The 19113-nt window shown below is 39.9% G+C and overlaps 2 protein-coding genes across 2 annotated transcripts; one reads left to right on the forward strand and one right to left on the reverse strand.

Moving 5' to 3' along the window:
* Positions 1 to 3505: 3505 nt before the first annotated feature.
* LOC121154235 (putative olfactory receptor 10D4) lies at positions 3506 to 4441 on the reverse strand. The gene has a single exon (XM_040977189.1). The coding sequence runs from the start codon at positions 4439 to 4441 to the stop codon at positions 3506 to 3508; it is 936 nt and encodes a 311-aa protein (XP_040833123.1).
* Positions 4442 to 7757: 3316 nt separating this feature from the next.
* LOC121154236 (putative olfactory receptor 10D4) lies at positions 7758 to 12479 on the forward strand. Its single transcript, XM_040977190.1, has 2 exons — positions 7758 to 7786; positions 11540 to 12479. The coding sequence occupies exon 2, from the start codon at positions 11544 to 11546 to the stop codon at positions 12477 to 12479; it is 936 nt and encodes a 311-aa protein (XP_040833124.1). The 5' UTR covers positions 7758 to 7786; positions 11540 to 11543.
* The last annotated feature ends 6634 nt before the right edge of the window (positions 12480 to 19113 follow it).

The raw sequence follows: 19113 nt of genomic DNA on the forward strand, positions 1-19113 counted from the left end.
GAGAAGCCAGCAGGGGATAAGAACTGGGAAGGTGGAAGGAAAAATCCCTGAGCCTCTGGAAAACTAACCCAAACAATAAAAGAAAGAGAGAGAAGGACTAATGTGTTAGTCTCAGCCATCCCCACAACAATTTCACTTCTCTTGGCCAATAATTCAGGCTTTAAATGAGGCCCGATTTTTGTTGGAATAAATGGAATTTGTGTGCACACAAATAAATTAATGAATGAAGCATTATACATTCGATGATGAATTTAGCAACCCGTCCACCACCACCCAGTAATGACTTGCTGTATTTATTTGAAAGGCAAGGAGAGAGAGAGAGAGAGAGAGAGAGAGAGAGAGAGAGAGAAGGAGAACATTTCACTTTTGGTTCACTCTCTAAATGCATGCCACTGAGAGACTGAAACCAAGAGCCAGGAACTCCATCAGTCCTTGCAAGTTCTCATAGTATTGACAATTTGCTTCCTCCCAGGGTGTTTGGCATCAGAAATCAGAAGTATGGAGTAGCCAGGACTCAAACCAGAACTCCACGGTCACTCCAAGCAGCAGCTCTGCTTTCACCTAATCCAGTGACATCAGAACACAACTTTTAAAGTATCTAAATTTGAACACGCATGAAGAAGCACTGATGTTAATGATCCAATCCCCTCAGTGAGGTTTTTGGTAACACCAAGAGGATTAACACCAACAAAAATAAGAAAGGGAATGGTCGAATGTCACTCTGGGATTAGAGTGGATTACTACAAGTGGCTTTGGGAAAAATTTGTAAACTGTAAGGTGCATAAAGGATATTTGGCACTGTGACGAAATTCCTTTGGATTCGTACTGCCAATTAATGATTATCCTGGGAAGCAGCAAACGTGCTTCCAGTAATTGGGGCCTGCCAATTGATTTACCTGCTTCAGCTTTGGTTTGCCTTGGCCCTGGTCAAGGAATGAGAAACGATCATGCCTTAGAGTGATCATCTATTCCCATCAATAATGTTCTAATTTACTGTGGCAGAAACTATGATGTTTTGATTCATGGTGTAAAAGTCATATGCATTTCAATAGAATCATACCTTGAGGGCCTGGTGAGATAGTGTAATGGTTAAGATCCTCGCCTTGAACGTGCCGGGATCCCATATGGGCACTGGTTCTAATCCCGATAGCTCCACTTTCCATCCAGCTCCCTCCTTGTGGCCTGGGAAAGCAGTCGAGGACGGCCCAAAACCTTGGGACCCTGCACCAGGGTCCTGGCTCCGGATTGGTACAGCACTGACTATTGTGGCCACTTGGGGAGTGAATCATCGGAAGCAAGATCTTCTTCTCTGTCTCTCCTCCTCTCTGTACATCTGCCTTTCCAATAAAATAAATAAATCTTTTTTAAAAAAGAATCATACCTTGAATTCTAATATGTTCACTTTTCAAATTATAATTCATATGTAACACTTGAACATTTTTATGGCATTCTGTGTTACATTTTAACATAGGACACATTTCAAATGATCAGATCAGGTGTGAAACTTCCTTTTCTTCTTTTATTTGAGGCCTATCAGCTCCTCTCCTCCAGTTTTTTATATAGTATAGAATGCAGCATTATTAATATGTCTACTACATTGCTCTGTGGGATACCAAAATATCCTCTTTGGTTTATGCATTTCATGTTGCTGTACCCTTTATACAAACTCCCTTTATGATAATGATTTACAGTCCCAGGATGGGGCTTTTACAATGCTCCCAAATAACCAACTATAGGTTTTACCAATTGTTGGATGATGGGAAAAACCAACTGAATCTGTGCAGTATACTGTGTCATGCAAGATTTTGGACATCCTATTTTTGTGTATTTCCAAGTCCCATGGTCAACAAAATCCACAGCTAACGTATGGACATGATGTATGACACTTGATTCCTTACAGACTGCATTAAATTTTCCTCAACTTGTGCTTAACATAAGCACCTTGAGCATGTAAGAGGTAGGTTACCCAAAATCACAATGTAGGCTACATATAACTGCTGGGTTTCCTACTGAAATTGTAGCAACCTAGCTGTAATGAATGTTTTTGTTTTCTTTCTTTCTTTTTTTGTTAATGATTACCTATGAGAAGGGAAATTAGCTCATTTTTTACATTTCATTATTAGCATTTTAAGAGTCCATGTTTCAATCAGTCTTGATCTGAAGAGAAATTCAATGTCATTGAGTTTTTGGAATTATAGGTAGTAGCCGTTTCCTTTCTAGCTAGAGTGATTCTCTCAATGCCAGAAGTAAACCATGTGGCTTCACAGGGATTCTCCAACATACCAGATGATCCATAGTTGGAATTAAACTGCAATAGCAGAGTAAATTCCAATAGCTAAAGCTTGTAATAGCGACTGATTTCCAATCTGGGTTGATGCGAATTGAAGGTAAGAAAAAAAGGTAATAACCAGTTCTTATACAGTGATATTTTGCCTTAAAATATAAGTTTATTTATTAATTTTTCTTTCTCTTCTGTTCTTCTTTTTCCTTCCCTTCCTCCCTGATTCTGTATTTCTTAAACTTTGCTTCTTTCTTAATAAAGACAGAATTTGAATTACAACAAAGGCTATAAATGACTGATAAAATATAAATACAAACAAAAACGAAAATCATCAAAAGAAAAGGGACACTGTGGTCATTTTAAAATTCTACAGTTTCTGTGTAAAAATTACCTATTTAATTTCTCAGCATTATGGAACACACATCAGAGAAAACAAAGTAAGTAGTACAGAAGAGAAACAAAAAGGCATGCTCACGCCCATGGTGAAGAAAGTTAGTATGACTCCCTGAATTTAAATTAGCACTCTAGCATAGGCTTTCTAAGATGGACACAGTAATACAACAACACTTTTTCAAAAATGGAAACATACTGAGACTTAATTTCTTTTTTCCAACGTTTGAAAATTTTAAAATTGCTCTTATGGACAGCAAGTACAAATTGACCAGCATTTAGAGCCATTTACTTGTAATAATTTATGGAAAATAGCACAATCTCAACCTTTCTGTACAGTAGAAAAATATGAAAGCTGTGCATTTCTTTAGACTGAAATATCATGTTCTATTAGTATTTTGAGTTAGGATGTAGATGCTTGAAAAGACAAGTTATATGATAAAGAGTTGTGACATACAATGTAAAGATGAGTTTATACATTTTTTTCATTCATCCTACCCACCATCCCTGGCAGCATACTTAACTGAGATTCTGAAAGAGCAAATGCAGTTTCATAACTCTTTAAACCAACTCTAAATTAAGAACTGTTTTGGGGGAATAAAAGTGTTGGGAGAAAATTGTTTAAGAATAAAAAAAAATTTCCACCAACTGTAAACATTCATTAAATTCCAGGGAAAACACAAAGAAGGACAAAACACACATATTTTAAAAGAGAAGATGACACATAATTCAGAGTGCATTTTATTTCATGACCCAGAAAGTGGCTGGTGAGATTTTAATTTTTTTCATAAGAAACAGCGAGCTTGACTTTGACTACCACAGGTGAGGTTTTTCTCATTGATTTTCCAGAGAGCAGCATCTCTTGGGGAACATGCTGCTCAGTGCTGACTTGACATCCTTGTTCCTCAGGCTGTAAATCAGTGGGTTCAGTGTGGGGGTGACAAGATTGTTCAAGATCTGAACTATGGCACCAAGCAAGGGGCTGGGATCCGGTTGTAAGTAGATGATGATTATTGGTCCATATACACACAAAATCGCAGCAAGGTGGGCGCTGCAAGTGGAGAACGCACGTTGCTTGCCTTCTGTGGAACGAATTTTGGATATGGAGATGCCAATGCGAACGTAGGAGACGAGGATGAGAGAAAAGCAGATGAGAGACAGAAGACCAACGTTGGTGAAACCTACCGTCTGGGCGAGAGATGTGTCAGCACAGGCTAGAGATAAGACAGCGGGGATATCACAGAAGTAATAGTCCACCTGGTTAGGGCCACAGTAGGGTAACTGGAAGGTGAGCGAGGTGAGCAGAGAGGCGTGGACACAGCCACTCATCCAGGTCCCCACGGCCAAGGCAGAGCACACCCTGTGGTTCATGATGACCGAATATCTCAATGGGAAACATATGGCCACGAAGCGGTCACAGGCCATCACTGTGTACAGGAAACACTCCGTGCAGCCCAGGAAGTGGTAGAAGAAGAGCTGAGCAACACAGCCCTGAAAGGAGATGGCCCGACTCCGTCCTGAAAGGTAGCAGAGCATCTTGGGAGCAGTTGTGGAAGAGAATCCCAGGTCAAAGATGGAGAGGTTTCCCAAGAAAAAATACATGGGGGTGTGAAGCCGTGGAGAGCAGATGATTGTGGCGAAGATGAGCACATTTCCCAAGAGGTTACATAAATACAGCACAGAGAACAGGTACAGGAGTGTCCTCTGGAGGCCCTGTGTCCCAGGGATCCCCAGCAGGATGAATTTAGTCACCACTGTGTGGTTTCTCATTGCCAGAGTAGAATTGATACTTCTGAGTCTGTCAACACAAATCAACGCTGAAAATTAATACGTATAACCTAAGTGCTTTTAGTTCAGTGAAAGGATCTAAACGGTAAAAGACATACCCACTGACTTTAGAATGAAGCTTCCTTACAGAGCACTGTTTATGTGTCTGCTTCACTCTGGTGTGACTCTAGCACAGTGTCTGTGTGTGATCTTCCTTCACACCCTTTGCAAAAGTACGTCCAAAGTGAATCTCCTATCACCGATGCTTTATAAATTCTATCAAACGTGATCAATTCTAAATCCTACTGTATGGACCTAATGGATAAACATAAATATATGCACTTACATTTATGCACTTAAATATATATATGCATGTAAGTTTATGCAAATATATGTATATATACAAATATGTGTGTGCATATATATGTGTAAATATATATGTGTAAATATATATGTAAACATATATATTTTTTGATGTGATATATATAACCTATTAACCTAAGGTAATTGATTGCATTAATACCCCAAAAGAAGATTATACCTGTATAAGCCATTCATGAGAAAGATGTATTATCTTTGCCGCATTGTCTTCCTGAGTGTGATAATTAACAAGAAAAAATGATCTTTGACGGACCTAAGTTCATGGACAATGGCACTACCAGTACCCTTACATGAAATAGTCACCTGCATTTGATACACCAGTAACTGATGGAATCTTTTTCATTCTTCAACATCATAATGGTGTAGCCAGACTGAAACTCACTTATAATTTTGTGGGAATAAAAGACTGAGAGGTCACAGCAGAAAAACTATTCTGCATGTTCCATTTTTTGAAAACTGTTCATTTTTTTCTGATTAGTTTTAACTTTTCCAATACAGTGAGTATTTAAATTGTAGCTCAACTCATTAATTCTATTGTCCAATAGCCTGTCAATATGCACCTATTTTTCTGTTTCTATAGTCTATCTACCTGTGTACTGAATCTCATCTTACTTGTTTTTCTGCTTGCTGGGAGGGAGAGAACTAGAGCCAAGATCATAAGCAAATCGAAGGTGCACACTTACATGATAAGCAGGGAGAACAGCTGGATGATGCTCTCGAGTGTTTCCTTTCCTTCCCCCAGTAGAAGGAAGGGGTTATCCCTTCCTAACCCCCATCAGTGCATCTACAACTGGGTGTCCTGAATTCTCTTTGCCAGTTACTGTCACAGCAAATCCTATAAACCTAAATTGCTTCAGCTCTTTTTGTAGTTTTCCATCTGACTCCAGTGATGATAATAGCATACAAATACAGGTGATTTTAAGTAACAATGATTTTCTTTTGGGTATTAGTCCCTCAAGCCAGGGACCATATTGAACAAGGGAGCAATTAACTGCTGGCAATAATTGGTCCTTATGAATGAGTGAGAGAGTGAAGGAGAGGGTAAGCAAGCAAGAGAAAGAAAGAGAGAGAGATGGAGTGAGGGACAGAGAGAGAGAGAGATGATATATTTACCTTTATGGAATATATGTATGAGTGGAACCTATTTTTTCAAAAATTCATTTGACACAAGTAATCACATATATTTATGTATGAAATTTAATATTTAGTATTTTTAATTTGGACATATCATCTATAATAATAAGTTATATGCATTTTTATTATGTTATGCAAACAGGAGTTTGCAGACAGCAACAACTAGGATAGCTCAGAAAATAGAAACATGAGACACTGGATGCTGGGATATTAGGAAACGGGGCAGTTCCCAGGACCTCAACTTGAAGTGTTTACAAAGCACACTCAGGTTGCTTCCACACCAGATGATTCCTCTTCACCTTCTCCTCTTCCTATGTACCTCAACTCAAGGTTGCAATCTGGTTTCCTTGACTGAATCTCAGGTCCGTCCTTGCGGATGGCATACGGAGTACAGTGGAATGGAGATGGGCAGTAGTCCAAAGTGTGAGATAACTATTGTTGCCAGAAGGAAGAGAGGAGGATACACTGAAAGGTCCAACAACTTAGAGCATTCATTTCAAACTCCTGCCTTATTTGACTTGGCAACTATTATGGTTTCTATGTTTAATGTCTTCATTTTATTGAATACAACACATTTTAGACAGAATTACATGCATACCAAATTTCTCACTGAATGTATTCATTGGGTTAATTATGCTAAAGTGAATGTTATTGATTCCATTTCTCTAAATCATTGTTTGAAACCTAGGCGGAGGCCCCTAAGCCTCTACTGCTGTGTGAGGAGTACGCTAATGATTGCAGTATTCCCAGGCTTGCCAAGCACAAACTTGGAATTTTCCTTAGTGGTATCTAACACTGTTATGACCTCGGTCTTTGTGAGGTGTTCTTGGTTGCCTTGTCTCCAAAGTTTCATTAGGTAGTAGCCTGTCAGGGCCTCCAATATGGGCTGCAAATTTTGAAGAACATCTCTGCCTGTCCAATGAGCTTACCTTTGAAATACTGGTGGAAACAACAGGACCCTGTAGTTTCCGACTGAGGCTTGTTTCACAGATGCCAATGTCTGTTTCCAGCACATGCTGCATTAGACCCCCTTGAGTAATGACGACAGCCCCCAAGTTCACTGCTGGCTGAGTAGGGGGTTATTATCTGCAGGGCAGTCTTGGACAAGTGTGCTGGAAGTGCCCTGGGATTACATATAGCAATTCAATCATTCAAGGTCTCAGGGACTGTGACAGGAGGTGCAGCATCTTTGTCCCAGTCACCTGCCCAATAGCACATGGCTTATTTTTTTCACCTCTACTTATCATTTTAGCAATAGGCTTTTTTTGACCCATTTTTAATGCTAACTAAGTTGTTACATTCCTTTCTCTGCTTAGGCTATGGCTTTTCTGAACCGTTCTGCTTTGCTCGTTTCCGTCTCCCAATCCTTATGAGAGGTGTTTACTAACTCAGCCCATGAAATTACATTGTACCATGAATATTTGCTCTTAAAATCTTCACAACTGAACTAATAACACTACTGTTAAATTCAGCTTTCCATAAATTCTTAATAAACAAATTTTTTGCTATTATATAAAAAGGGCACTCTTTGGTTTATTTCAATGTAATTCTGATTTTCATCACAGCCCTCTTTAGCAGGGCCCTTACCATTCACACTTATGCCAGCATTCTGAGTTTCTATTTTTCACCATTATTTGAATATTTTCTAGATTTTTTGAATCCTTACCTTAGCCATGCCTTCTTGCTCAAATTTCTGATTAACACATCTACCTAATTACTTCTTTCACTCATTTGGAAGGTAATTTTTGAGAAATGTGATAACCATGTAGTTGAGCACCACTAAAATATTCATTATTGCCCACTTAAAGTATTCACTAAAAAATCATTTGCCATGCTCTTTCGCTGTGAGGATCACTTTTCCTGTAAGGATCACTTCTGATTCCAGTTTGCCACTCAGGGCTTTTATAGTCCATGACTTCTCCTAGGCGAAGAATCAAAACAAGCATTATCAGTACATGGGAGATTAAAAGACAAGCAGCATCTCAATATTCCCCATTGCAGAGTTCTTCACTGAGTGGAAAGTATCACTGAAACACAATACCAGCAGAGACCTCCTCTCTCCTGGCTGCTCTGGACAGTGGAATCTTTAACCCAGGACTCAGCTGAAGTATCCAGCCCATGTACTTCAACTTGAGATCTAGATCAAGTCATGACTCAATTATTCAGTTTTCTGTATGAATTACTATAAAATGCAGTGCTGTATATATTATATACCTTATGCCAAGGTGAGGTTGCCTGTACAGTAGGGACCGCAGCACCTAACCAGCAAGCCTGAGAACAAGGAAGGGAGGGGGCAGAGCCGGCAGGGGAATAAGGGAGGGTTCCTTTGCTGAACAGCTACTCCCACTGGAGAGCATGGGCTGGGATGGGGGCAGACCAGACTAGGCAGGGCTACAACACCTGTACACCTCATGTGGACTAGATCAGGGAAAACCCTGGCTGGGCTGATTATTCCTACTGGTGCAAACAAAATTAGAGTGGGCGAGGGTTGTTTGGGCTTAGCCACAGCATCAGCTGGAAGAAGCTGGCACTGGGGGCTAGTTCTGTCAAGTCAAACCACAGAACTATCTGGAGAGTGCATAATCTGGGAGTGGGAGAGGCCTGGGAGGGAAATAGTGGGCTCCTCCCTCTTGGGTTACCACTTCCACGGCAGGGCATAAAACTAGGACAGCAGATGGTGTGGAATGGTGTGTGGAGCAGACTTGAATACTGCTACACATACTGGCAAACCAGGGAAGGGGGTGGGCTTGGTGGGGGTTATTGCGGGTCGCTCCAACTAGGCTGCAACTCCCACTGGTTTATGCGAGGGCCGAGTATGTGCTGGGCAGCACCAGGCTGGACTGCAACACCCATTGGTTCCAGTGGAAGTTGGCAGTGAAAACAGAACCAACCCAGCAATTGTAACTACCTCAGACAAAGTTTCTTTGGAGATCTCCCCAGTCAAAATGCTTGACTCAGAACCCTAACCAAGAAAAGAGAAGACAGAACAGGTCAACCAACCATCCCAGCTATGATGGACTATGTCACTCAGTGGAATCCTCAAGGACCTCATCGTGCTTGGAGTGGCAAGATTGGCAGCGATTCATAATTGTTGAAATATCAAAACCACTTGAGCAAGAACCTCAGAGCATGCCCTACATGCGGGACCTGGGGAGGGTGGGAAATTGGATGGGCCTTCTCCCTTAATACCCTCCCCCCTTTAAACATGAAGGAAACAATTTGGAAAAAATAATAGTCTTACCCACTTTCCTGTAGCCCTTGAACCTTTTTTACCCTAATTAACTATGTAAAGATTGTCAAAATACATTAAAAAAAAAAACTGTCATCTTCAATGCTAGGATTCCATATAAGTGCTATTTTATGTCCCAGTTGCTCCACTTCCAATCCAGTTTCCTGTTAATGGCCCAGGAAAAGTAGTGGTTGATGGCCCAAATGTCCCAGCCATTGGAACATATGTGGGAGAACTGGATTAAACTCCTGGTTTCATTCCAGTCATTGCAGCCATTTAAGGAGTGAACCAGTAAGTGGAAGTGCTCTGTCTGTGTCTGTGCTTCTCTCTCCCTCTGAGAGAGGGAGTTGCAGTTGGTCAAATTTTTCACCGTGTTCCTCTATGGCTAACAGATACAGAGAGGTATAGATCAGAAGATGCACAGATTGATATGATTGATTGATGAATAAATAATAGAGCCCTTTGTGTTGCCTTCGTTCCCACGTTTCCTGAACCTACTTTCCCATTGGGTTTTTTTTTTTTAATTTTCTAAGCTACTTTTATTACTTCTGCTTGCAGTAATTCAGTCCTTATGACATAATTTAAATTAACATAATTTCTTTTTTTAAAAAGATTTATTTATTTTTATTACAAAGTCAGATATACAGAGAGGAGGAGAGACAGAGAGGAATATCTTCTGCCCGATGATTCACTCCCCAAGTGAGCAAAACAGCCGGTGCTGTGCTGTGCCGATCTAAAGCCAGGAGCCTGGAAACTGTTTAGGGTCTCCCACGCGGGTACAGGGTCCCAACACTTTGGGCCATCCTCAACTGCTTTCCAAGGCCACAGGCAGGGATCTGGATGGGAAGTGGAGCTGCCAGGATTTGAACTGGTGCCCATGTGGGATCCCAGTGTGTTCAAAGTGAGGACCTTAGCCACTAGGCCACGCCGCCGGGACCAACATAATTTCTTTATTACAAAACAACTCACAAAAAAAGCAATACAAAAACTCCATAGAAAAGTAAGTGTGATATATGTGTCAAATGAATTGTTTGGAAATGATTAGTCTGAAGTATGTTTTAAGAAAAAAATTACAATAATCTCTCTCTTAACCTCTCTCTCTCCTCTATGTAGATTGCCTTTTTCTTTCTTTCTCATTCATTTCTGAGATCTCACTAGGCTAGAAATTAATTGCTTCTGGGATCACTCAGCTCCCTGACTTGGGAGACTTACACCCAAAGGAAGGGCAGAGTTATTTAAATTCTCCAGTGTTTGTGAATTATTAGAGTTGCCATAGTCAAACAGAAATTCACTCAGAGGCAGCAGACACCATTTAGATTTGTGCAATTCTATTTGAAAGTGACTGGCGAAGACAATGCAGGCTACCTGCTTGCCGGCTGCAGGGTGAAGGGAATAAATGCAAGAGTGGCTCCTTCCTTCTGCTGGGGGAAGGATAAAAAAACAGTAACACCAGCCAACTGGGTTGCACATTTGCCATGTGAGTGTCATCTTTTGCGTATTATATTGCTCTAGTTCTCTCTCTCACAATCACCAGGAACATAGATAATGGGTGATAGCTAGATGGATAGATGATTGATAGATGAATAATTAATATACACTTAGATAAATAGCTGATAAATGATAAAATGTCTAGGTCTTTTTATCATTGAATCCATTCATTGAGCTATACTCTAAAGACTGCTGTGTAAACAAAACTTAAAACAATGAAAAACTCCTATGCTTTGTAAGTGTTAAGTTGGTTTGCTATTTGGATCTTGTTGGGAAATACCAGATTTTGGAAAGTTAAAACAGGTTAAACTTTTGCACACCAAATTCAGGTTAGGAGCCTCATTTTAATCGTTTTCTGTCTACGAACCCTTTGGTCAACTTCTCATTGTTGATCCCCTTGGCAAGGGAAATGATGCTAGAAAGCCGTTGCATCTTTTAAATGTGTAACCTACATAAGGATAAATGAGTTGTGATAACCAAGTTATCGTAAATGGAAATAAGAAATTTACATATAACCAATAATAATGCGATAAACATTTCATTTATTCTTTACAATGGCAAAGTAGCAATTGGAATATATGGTATTTTATAATATAAATGGAACGTGGGGGATAGAAGACTCCTCAGAGATGGTTTTGCTGAAGCTGTGAAGGAGGGATTTCAGCAGCCACACTGGGGGCTGCAGGCAGAGTCCCACGAGGGGGAGCAGAATCACTGCAGTTTCCAAAGAAAGCTTCATTCTGTAAGACTCAGTGCCAAGCTTCTTTGCTGATTTTCTATTTAATTGATCTACACAAACTTAATTTACACGTATGTCTAATGTAATCATGACTTTCTTTCCACAGACACCCAAGAGTTAATTCCTTCAGTACCATGAGAAACCACACAGTGGTGACTAAATTCATCCTGCTGGGGATCCCTGGGACACAGGGCCTCCAGAGGACACTCCTGTACCTGTTCTCTGTGCTGTATTTATGTAACCTCTTGGGAAATGTGCTCATCTTCGCCACAATCATCTGCTCTCCACGGCTTCACACCCCCATGTATTTTTTCTTGGGAAACCTCTCCATCTTTGACCTGGGATTCTCTTCCACAACTGCTCCCAAGATGCTCTGCTACCTTTCAGGACGGAGTCGGGCCATCTCCTTTCAGGGCTGTGTTGCTCAGCTCTTCTTCTACCACTTCCTGGGCTGCACGGAGTGTTTCCTGTACACAGTGATGGCTTGTGACCGCTTTGTGGCCATATGTTTCCCATTGAGATATTCGGTCATCATGAACCACAGGGTGTGCTCTGCCTTGGCCGTGGGGACCTGGATGAGTGGCTGTGTCCACGCCTCTCTGCTCACCTCGCTCACCTTCCAGTTACCCTACTGTGGCTCTAACCAGGTGGACTATTATTTTTGTGATATCCCCGCTGTCTTATCTCTAGCCTGTGCTGACACATCTCTCGCCCAGACGGTAGGTTTCACCAACGTTGGTCTTCTGTCTCTCATCTGCTTTTCTCTCATCCTCGTCTCCTACGTTCGCATTGGCATCTCCATATCCAAAATTCGTTCCACAGAAGGCAAGCAACGTGCATTCTCCACTTGCAGCGCCCACCTTGCTGCGATTCTGTGTGCATATGGGCCAGTGATCATCATCTACTTACAACCGGATCCCAGCCCCTTGCTTGGTGCCATAGTTCAGATCTTGAACAATCTTGTCACCCCCACACTGAACCCACTGATTTACAGCCTGAGGAACAAGGATGTCAAGTCAGCACTGAGCAGCATGTTCCCCAAGAGATGCTGCTCTCTGGAAAATCAATGAGAAAATCTGAAGTGTTGTTGGACAGGGCTTGATTCTCTCTTTGGTTAGATGCACATTTTCAGTTACAACGCAGCCTAACATGAAACACACTCAGAACCAATGTATGACATGATGTTTTTTTTTTGATGGTATATCAGCTTCTGTCTTTCCCTTTGTTTATAAAGAACAATTAAGTTTGGTCACATAGACAAGAATATATGCTATGAGAATTTTCTCACAGCATGACTATTCCCCCAAAACATTTACTTCTTTCACTCTTTGAAGTAGTTAGGAAAATGCATTTATGCTTAAATGTCTCATTAAAAATGTTTCCTCAGATATCTAGAGCAAGTGAGGGAAGTAGCCTACAGTAGCCAGCTCAACAAGTGCCAGAACCTATATCAGGTGCCCTTTTTTGTCAGTGCCAGCGGTCTCTAATCTAAACCCAAACTTCACAACCTTAGCAATACTTCATGGAATATCTTGCAGCATGCAGTCTTGTTTGGTGTTCAGATTTTTCTGCTTACATATTACCGTGGAATCAGCACATTTTCCTTGCATTAGCAGAATCTTGAGGGCTCTGAACAGATGCTTTTTCTCGCTAGCTGTCTAAAGATAATCTCCAGTTTGTAAGACATGGTTAAAAAAGTAAGATTTGAAATGTTGTGACTGTTTTTTGTTTGCTTGTTTTTAAGGATCGTTGATTCATCACTATTTCTATCATAGAAAATCCATGTTGGAATTGTCATCTAGAAACAGAGATCAATAAAACTTCCCTCATCATGGGAAAGGGTGTGTTTCTTCATTTTTCATAAAAACATCTATGTGACTTGCTTAGTTTCCTCAAATCTCTGCTTCACGTTAAAGCAGAAAAAAGAGGTAAATTTTATGCATATAAACTGTTACATTTGTGGCCAACATTTGCAAGCAAAGTCACTGCCTGTATTGATGGCATTGCTTACGGCCACTGGTTCTAATCATGGCTGCTCCATTTCCATTCCTGGTCCCTGCTGATGGCCTGGGAAAAGCAGCAGAAAATACCTTAAGTGTTTGGGCCCTGGCCACGTGGAAGACTTGAAATAAACTCCTGGCTTCTGGTTTCAGCTTGCCCCAATCCCTGGTGTTAAGGTTATTTGTGGAGTTAGCCAGAGGAAGAAAGAGCTCTCTGTAGCTCCCTCCTCCTCTATGTAACTCTGACTTTTAAAAACAAATATTTTTATTAATAAAAAAATAACGTTATATTTTATAGCAAACATATTAGCCTTTCTCTTGTGCTGATTTTCTTACTTTTTATGTCTATCAGTCATTTATGCCATATTTTTTATGAGACAAATTCAGTCCTTTTTAGAAAGAAGTTGAATTTAGATTTTGCAAAGAAATAAAAATGAGTGAAAGGAGGGGAAGGGGAATGAGTGGGGTATTATTCATGGATGTTACCTTCTCTTACCTTCAGTCCTGAAAAGCAGTTAACTAGTGGCAAGTTCACACTGTGTGGGCAATGAGCAATTAGATATATCAAATGATCCTTGTGACTGTGCATGCCAGTCACCAGAGCCTCTTGCCATGCTGTGCAGACTCTCTGGGAGTTGCTGCAGCATACCTAGTAAGCAATGCAGTGTTTGCCCAGGCTGGAAATGAAATGACGCTAATGGAAGTTCAAATAACCCACGTGACATTGAAGTTCTGTTCTCCTAGACACAAACAGTGATCCATTGAGTAAATAAATAATGTAAAGAATGGCTTAATTTCCTATTATTTCTGAAACAGAGATCAAAAGCATTTATACTTCTTCATTACTGCTACATTGGTACAGTTCCTGCTCACCAGGAAGGCCAACACTTGTTTCTGTCTTACACACTCCAGTTTTGTTCCCTGCACTTCCTTTTCTTTGTGAAAGACAAGATGCCATTCTTTTTTGTGGCTGAGTAGTATTTTATTGTGTATATATATATATATATATCCTGTTTTCTTCATTCAGCTGTAAGTTGATGGATATCTGGACTGATTTCATATCTTAACTATTATGAATTGAACTGCTTTAAATACAGGGATACAGTAGTTCTCAGGCGGGAATGGCTGGTATATATAATATATTCATTTTGATTTTTCTGAGGGATATTCTTACTGTCTTCCATAATGATTGTACTCAATTTTTAAGTACAGAAAATCAATGAACATGTAAAAATTCAAAGTATATTTCTATTGAGTATATATATTGCTTTTACATTATCATAAAGCCAGAACACCATATTTGAAACTGTATAAATTAGAGCATGAGTATTACCAGATGTCAAATAAAAGTTTCCAAATGTGATCATTTTTACTAAGTGACATTTTACCATAAAATGAGCTTTCCTTTCTTTCCTGTCTACTTATGCTAAAAAAGACATTCTGAAAAACAGAATAAAGTAGTTGGTACCAATCTTGTTGAGCTGTCAACCGTGGGAATAGAATATAATATTTCAAGGGAGAAAAGAATTTCATTTAGGATAGATGATGAAAATTATATTTAAGAAAGTCCCCTTCATTGAGCTATATAGTTTCTATGTTCCCTTCCCTCTCTGAAACATGAATTCTGTGACTCCATACATCTATCTTATAAATGTGAACCAGCTTGTCTGTTTGGAGAAATCAGAATATGAATAGAGAAATAAGTGGCATGTAAGAAATGACTTTATTTTGAAAAGAAACCATAGTTGAATAAGAATATATATATATTTTTTCTTACATGTTTCCAGCCAGCAACAAATATTAAATATGAAATATTATGACAAAGACGAAAGCTTACCCTGCAAGAGGAATTGTTTTAATAATATGAAAACCAAGTAGTACAAACATAATGAATTACAGAAATATAAACAATTTTAAGACAGAAATGATAACATTCCCAAATCAAACATGAGGCCTTCATGACAGCAAGAGTGAGTAATTGTATATCAGAGCCTCTGGAGACATTATCAGCTGCCTTCACACACAAGGAGTTATGTTCACTAGAACATAATGTTAGGGATGTGTGCTTCAGGCAGCACTTAAACCACTATTTGGGATGACAACATCACACATCCGAGGGCTTGGTTCTAGCCAAGTTCCCGGTTCTGCTTCCTACTAACAAACAGACTGCAGGTAGCAAATAATAAATAGCTCAAGTGCTTGCATCCTGATCAAGAATTCTAAGCTTCTAGTTTTGGGCTTGCTCAGATCCAAGTGTTTGGATATTTGGAGAGTGAACCAGCATTTGAATGGCAAACTGAGGCAGTTTTGGAACATTTGTGGTGATGGACACCAAGAAGCGTTTGGCTTCTTGTCATAGGATCAAACACAGAGCAAATCCCACTGTAAGTGAAGGAGACTTGGGCTTAGAAGATGCAGAAACATGAACAATGCCAATGAAGTACCCTCATTGTCGAATGAGTCACACTGACTCTGCTTCATTTACAGTTGGTGTGAAATAGAAAAAACAAACAAACAAAAAAAGGCCCTTAAGAAAAATAAACTAATAGGGCCTGGAGAAGTAGCCTAGTGGCTGAAGTCCTCGCCTAGCACACACCAGGTTCCCATATGGGCACCAGTTCTAAGTCCGGCAGTTCCACTTCCCATCCAGCTCTCTGCCTGTGGCCTGGGAAAGCAGTCGATGATGGCCCAAAGCCTTGGGACCCTGCATCAACTTGGGAGACCTAGAAGAAGCTCCTGGCTCCTGTCTGCGGATCTGCACAGCTGCAGCCTTTGGAGCTGCTTGGGGAGTAAATGGACAGATGGAAGGTCTTTCTGTGTCTCCTCCTCTCTATATATCTGACCTTACAATAAAATTAAATAAATTTATATAAAAATAAAAAGAAACTAATAGATAAAGCATGCATCGGAATATTTGTTATTATCCAATACATATTGGTAACATATTCTGTTTGATAGTTGGAATCTTGTAGTTTAAAATTCTACATGGACCCTATCTTTAAGGGCACACACACAGAAGGGCACATGAAAGGAAAAGGGTCCCTTAGACCATGACATCACCGTTATAAATTTACCATCTGAATGACGTTGGCAGAAGAATGGGCAGAAAGCCAGACTGTCTTTTAGTGATAAACACATGGAAGAATGAGGCAGTAGAAAAAGTTCTGAATTATTCAGCAAACAAGAACACTTGCAATTTCTCAATTTAAAAAAATGGGAAAGAGAAATGTGTAAGCTCATTCTTTCCTGGGATCAGGTAGTCTGAAACCACACGAACCTCTAACCAATGAAGTCGAAGTTAAGGCTGTTTGTAGGACCCAGGCAGCCCGCACGACTAACTGGCACCCAGCGGGGCTGACGTGAAGGCTCTGTCCTTCCTCTCCCTCCCTCTCTACCTATACCCTACCTCCCAGAACCACCAGATCTCTCACATAATTTTCACAGCACCAGTGAAGTTATACTGTTCCTGGATCATGAGAACATTACTTTCTTTGGATTGTTACTATATGGCTGGGAATTTGGTTTTGCTTTCAGCTTTTAAATCTTGGGCTGAAAGAATGAAAATCATATTTTACTTGGGAAACAGAAACTAGTGAGAAGTCTCTGTTTTGGAGAATTCAAATGTGTAAGAACTAGATAGATATTGCTGGATTCCGTTGGGAGAGATCCCAGAGGCCAGTTGCAGAAGGAGGAATCGGGACCCCAAATTAGACTCCTCAGCCTTAAAGAAAGATGGATATGAATTTGGCATTGGGGTGTGGGATTTGAAACTCTTCATGCATTTTCCTATTTGTATTTTAATTTCTTTCTAAAATTCTAATAAACAAAAATTAAGTCCAGAATTCACATTCATTTACTCAGTTTAATTTTGGCGGCGTTAAAATTATGTGGCCCCATTTAACACTGTTAACAACTGATTTGTAGCTGCTTCTCTTAAAACCTACTGAATCTATGACAAGACATGATTTGCAAAGAGAAATTTACTAAAGAATGCATTTTTGGCAGAGAGCAAAGTGTGTTCTTGCTATTAAATCAATTTATGTTCTGTCCTAGAGGACAGCACGTTGCCCTAGCAGGCAGCTCTCCCAGGGTTGCCTGGCAACGAGCTGCTGCAGTCAAGTCCTGCTTACTGTAGCAGAGCAGGAGTGGGATGAAGGGACAAAGAGGGAGGATCAAGAGGTTGATGATTTTAAAGCTTTGCAGCAATAAAGACAGTGTGTGCTGCAATATTAAACCAGCTGTATCATTAAATATCTGGCATTTTATTTTGACTGTCAGCTAAATCCTTCCTTATTCTTCAATGTTTAGGAGCAAAATGAGGAAATGGGAAGAGGGGATTAACTGGACACACTCAGTATATATTACTACATTATTCCATCCTCAACTGTTCTTGATACTTTGAATGGCCCAAGTGCCAATAGGTAAACGAACATTTAATTCATTAGCATTCAATCGCATTGTTAAACTTCTTCCTGACCTCAACCTAATATGTATGAGTAAAGAAACATTACCAATACTCCCCAAGTGTTTGCTAAGCTCAACTTCACATTGAACACACAACAAAGAGTTAATTCCCACCAATCATCAGAGCTGCTTTATGTGATAAAAAAAAAAAATCAACTTCTCCTCTCCTACCCTCTGGCTGTTGACAAATGACTTTACAGGTTTAGATCTCCAAATGAAAAACACATCCGCATTCTTACATCTTCATACTTCTACCCTGCGTATCACACAATAAGCACCACTCGTCTATTTGTAAATTAATTATTCTAATTATTCAAACATACACTGACCCTCCCAATTGTCAGAGTGTCATATCACATCCTGACTACACCTTCATGACATCTTAAAGCGGGGTCCCAACTGCCACTGCTGCCTGGCACAGCCACCTGTTCACAGTGCCTCCTATAGCACAGTGCAAGCCATTGGATCTGCACTGCCTTTTGCAGAAAGTACTTGAAGCTCTTCACGGCCTGTACTCCACAGATAATTCTATAGAGATAACCCTTGCATAAAACTGAGCTGCAGTTTCCAAAATACCTTGTGCTGCTTGTCAAAAGAGTTTTATAAACCTTTAATAATTTTTCAAATCTAAATTTCTCTCGAATAGAGTAACTGCATAATCACATTTGCATTATGCACTAAATTAAAGAAACTGTAAATATCGCATGTGGAGAAGCTGATTTCCTTTCCACGTCCATGGATTTGCTTCAGCAGAGTGAGCCACACAAATCTGAGATGAATCCCCAAAATAAGACTTATAAAGTTATTGTGTCATGTTGGCTGTTACTTAAAATTCCATGCCTCAATCTACCCCTTCTCATGGGACTACTGAAAGGATTATGTAGTAGCTATTGATCATCCAGTGTAACGCTGGCTCTCATAGCAAGAACATTACATTTCAGTATTGCATTTCCTTCCCATTCTTCACCAGCTGGGATAAGATTTCTGATGGAATTGAAATTCTTACGTTTGTAGCACAGTGCTTTCCCATAATGAATATTCAATAACTGCTCAATAAACTAACGAAATATATCTTTGATAAAAATACAAGCCATTGTCCATTAACAAACATTTGTTGGTCAACTCTAATAACCAAGTAACTAAATCTGCACGCTTTTAAAGACACAAAGTAATATAGAATTAACTTTGCATAAATAAGAAAAAATTATACAGAATGACATGAATCATCATGTAAACTAAT

Source organism: Ochotona curzoniae, unplaced genomic scaffold (assembly GCF_017591425.1).
Source record: "Ochotona curzoniae isolate NIBS_2020 unplaced genomic scaffold, NIBS_Ocur_1.0 contig_2723, whole genome shotgun sequence".
In the NCBI taxonomy this organism is placed as follows: domain Eukaryota; kingdom Metazoa; phylum Chordata; class Mammalia; order Lagomorpha; family Ochotonidae; genus Ochotona; species Ochotona curzoniae.

Coding starts and splice junctions, on each gene's coding strand:
- LOC121154235 (XM_040977189.1), bottom strand. CDS start 4,441: ATGAGAAACCACACAGTGGTGACTAAATTCATCCTGCTGGGGATCCCT.
- LOC121154236 (XM_040977190.1), top strand. CDS start 11,544: ATGAGAAACCACACAGTGGTGACTAAATTCATCCTGCTGGGGATCCCT.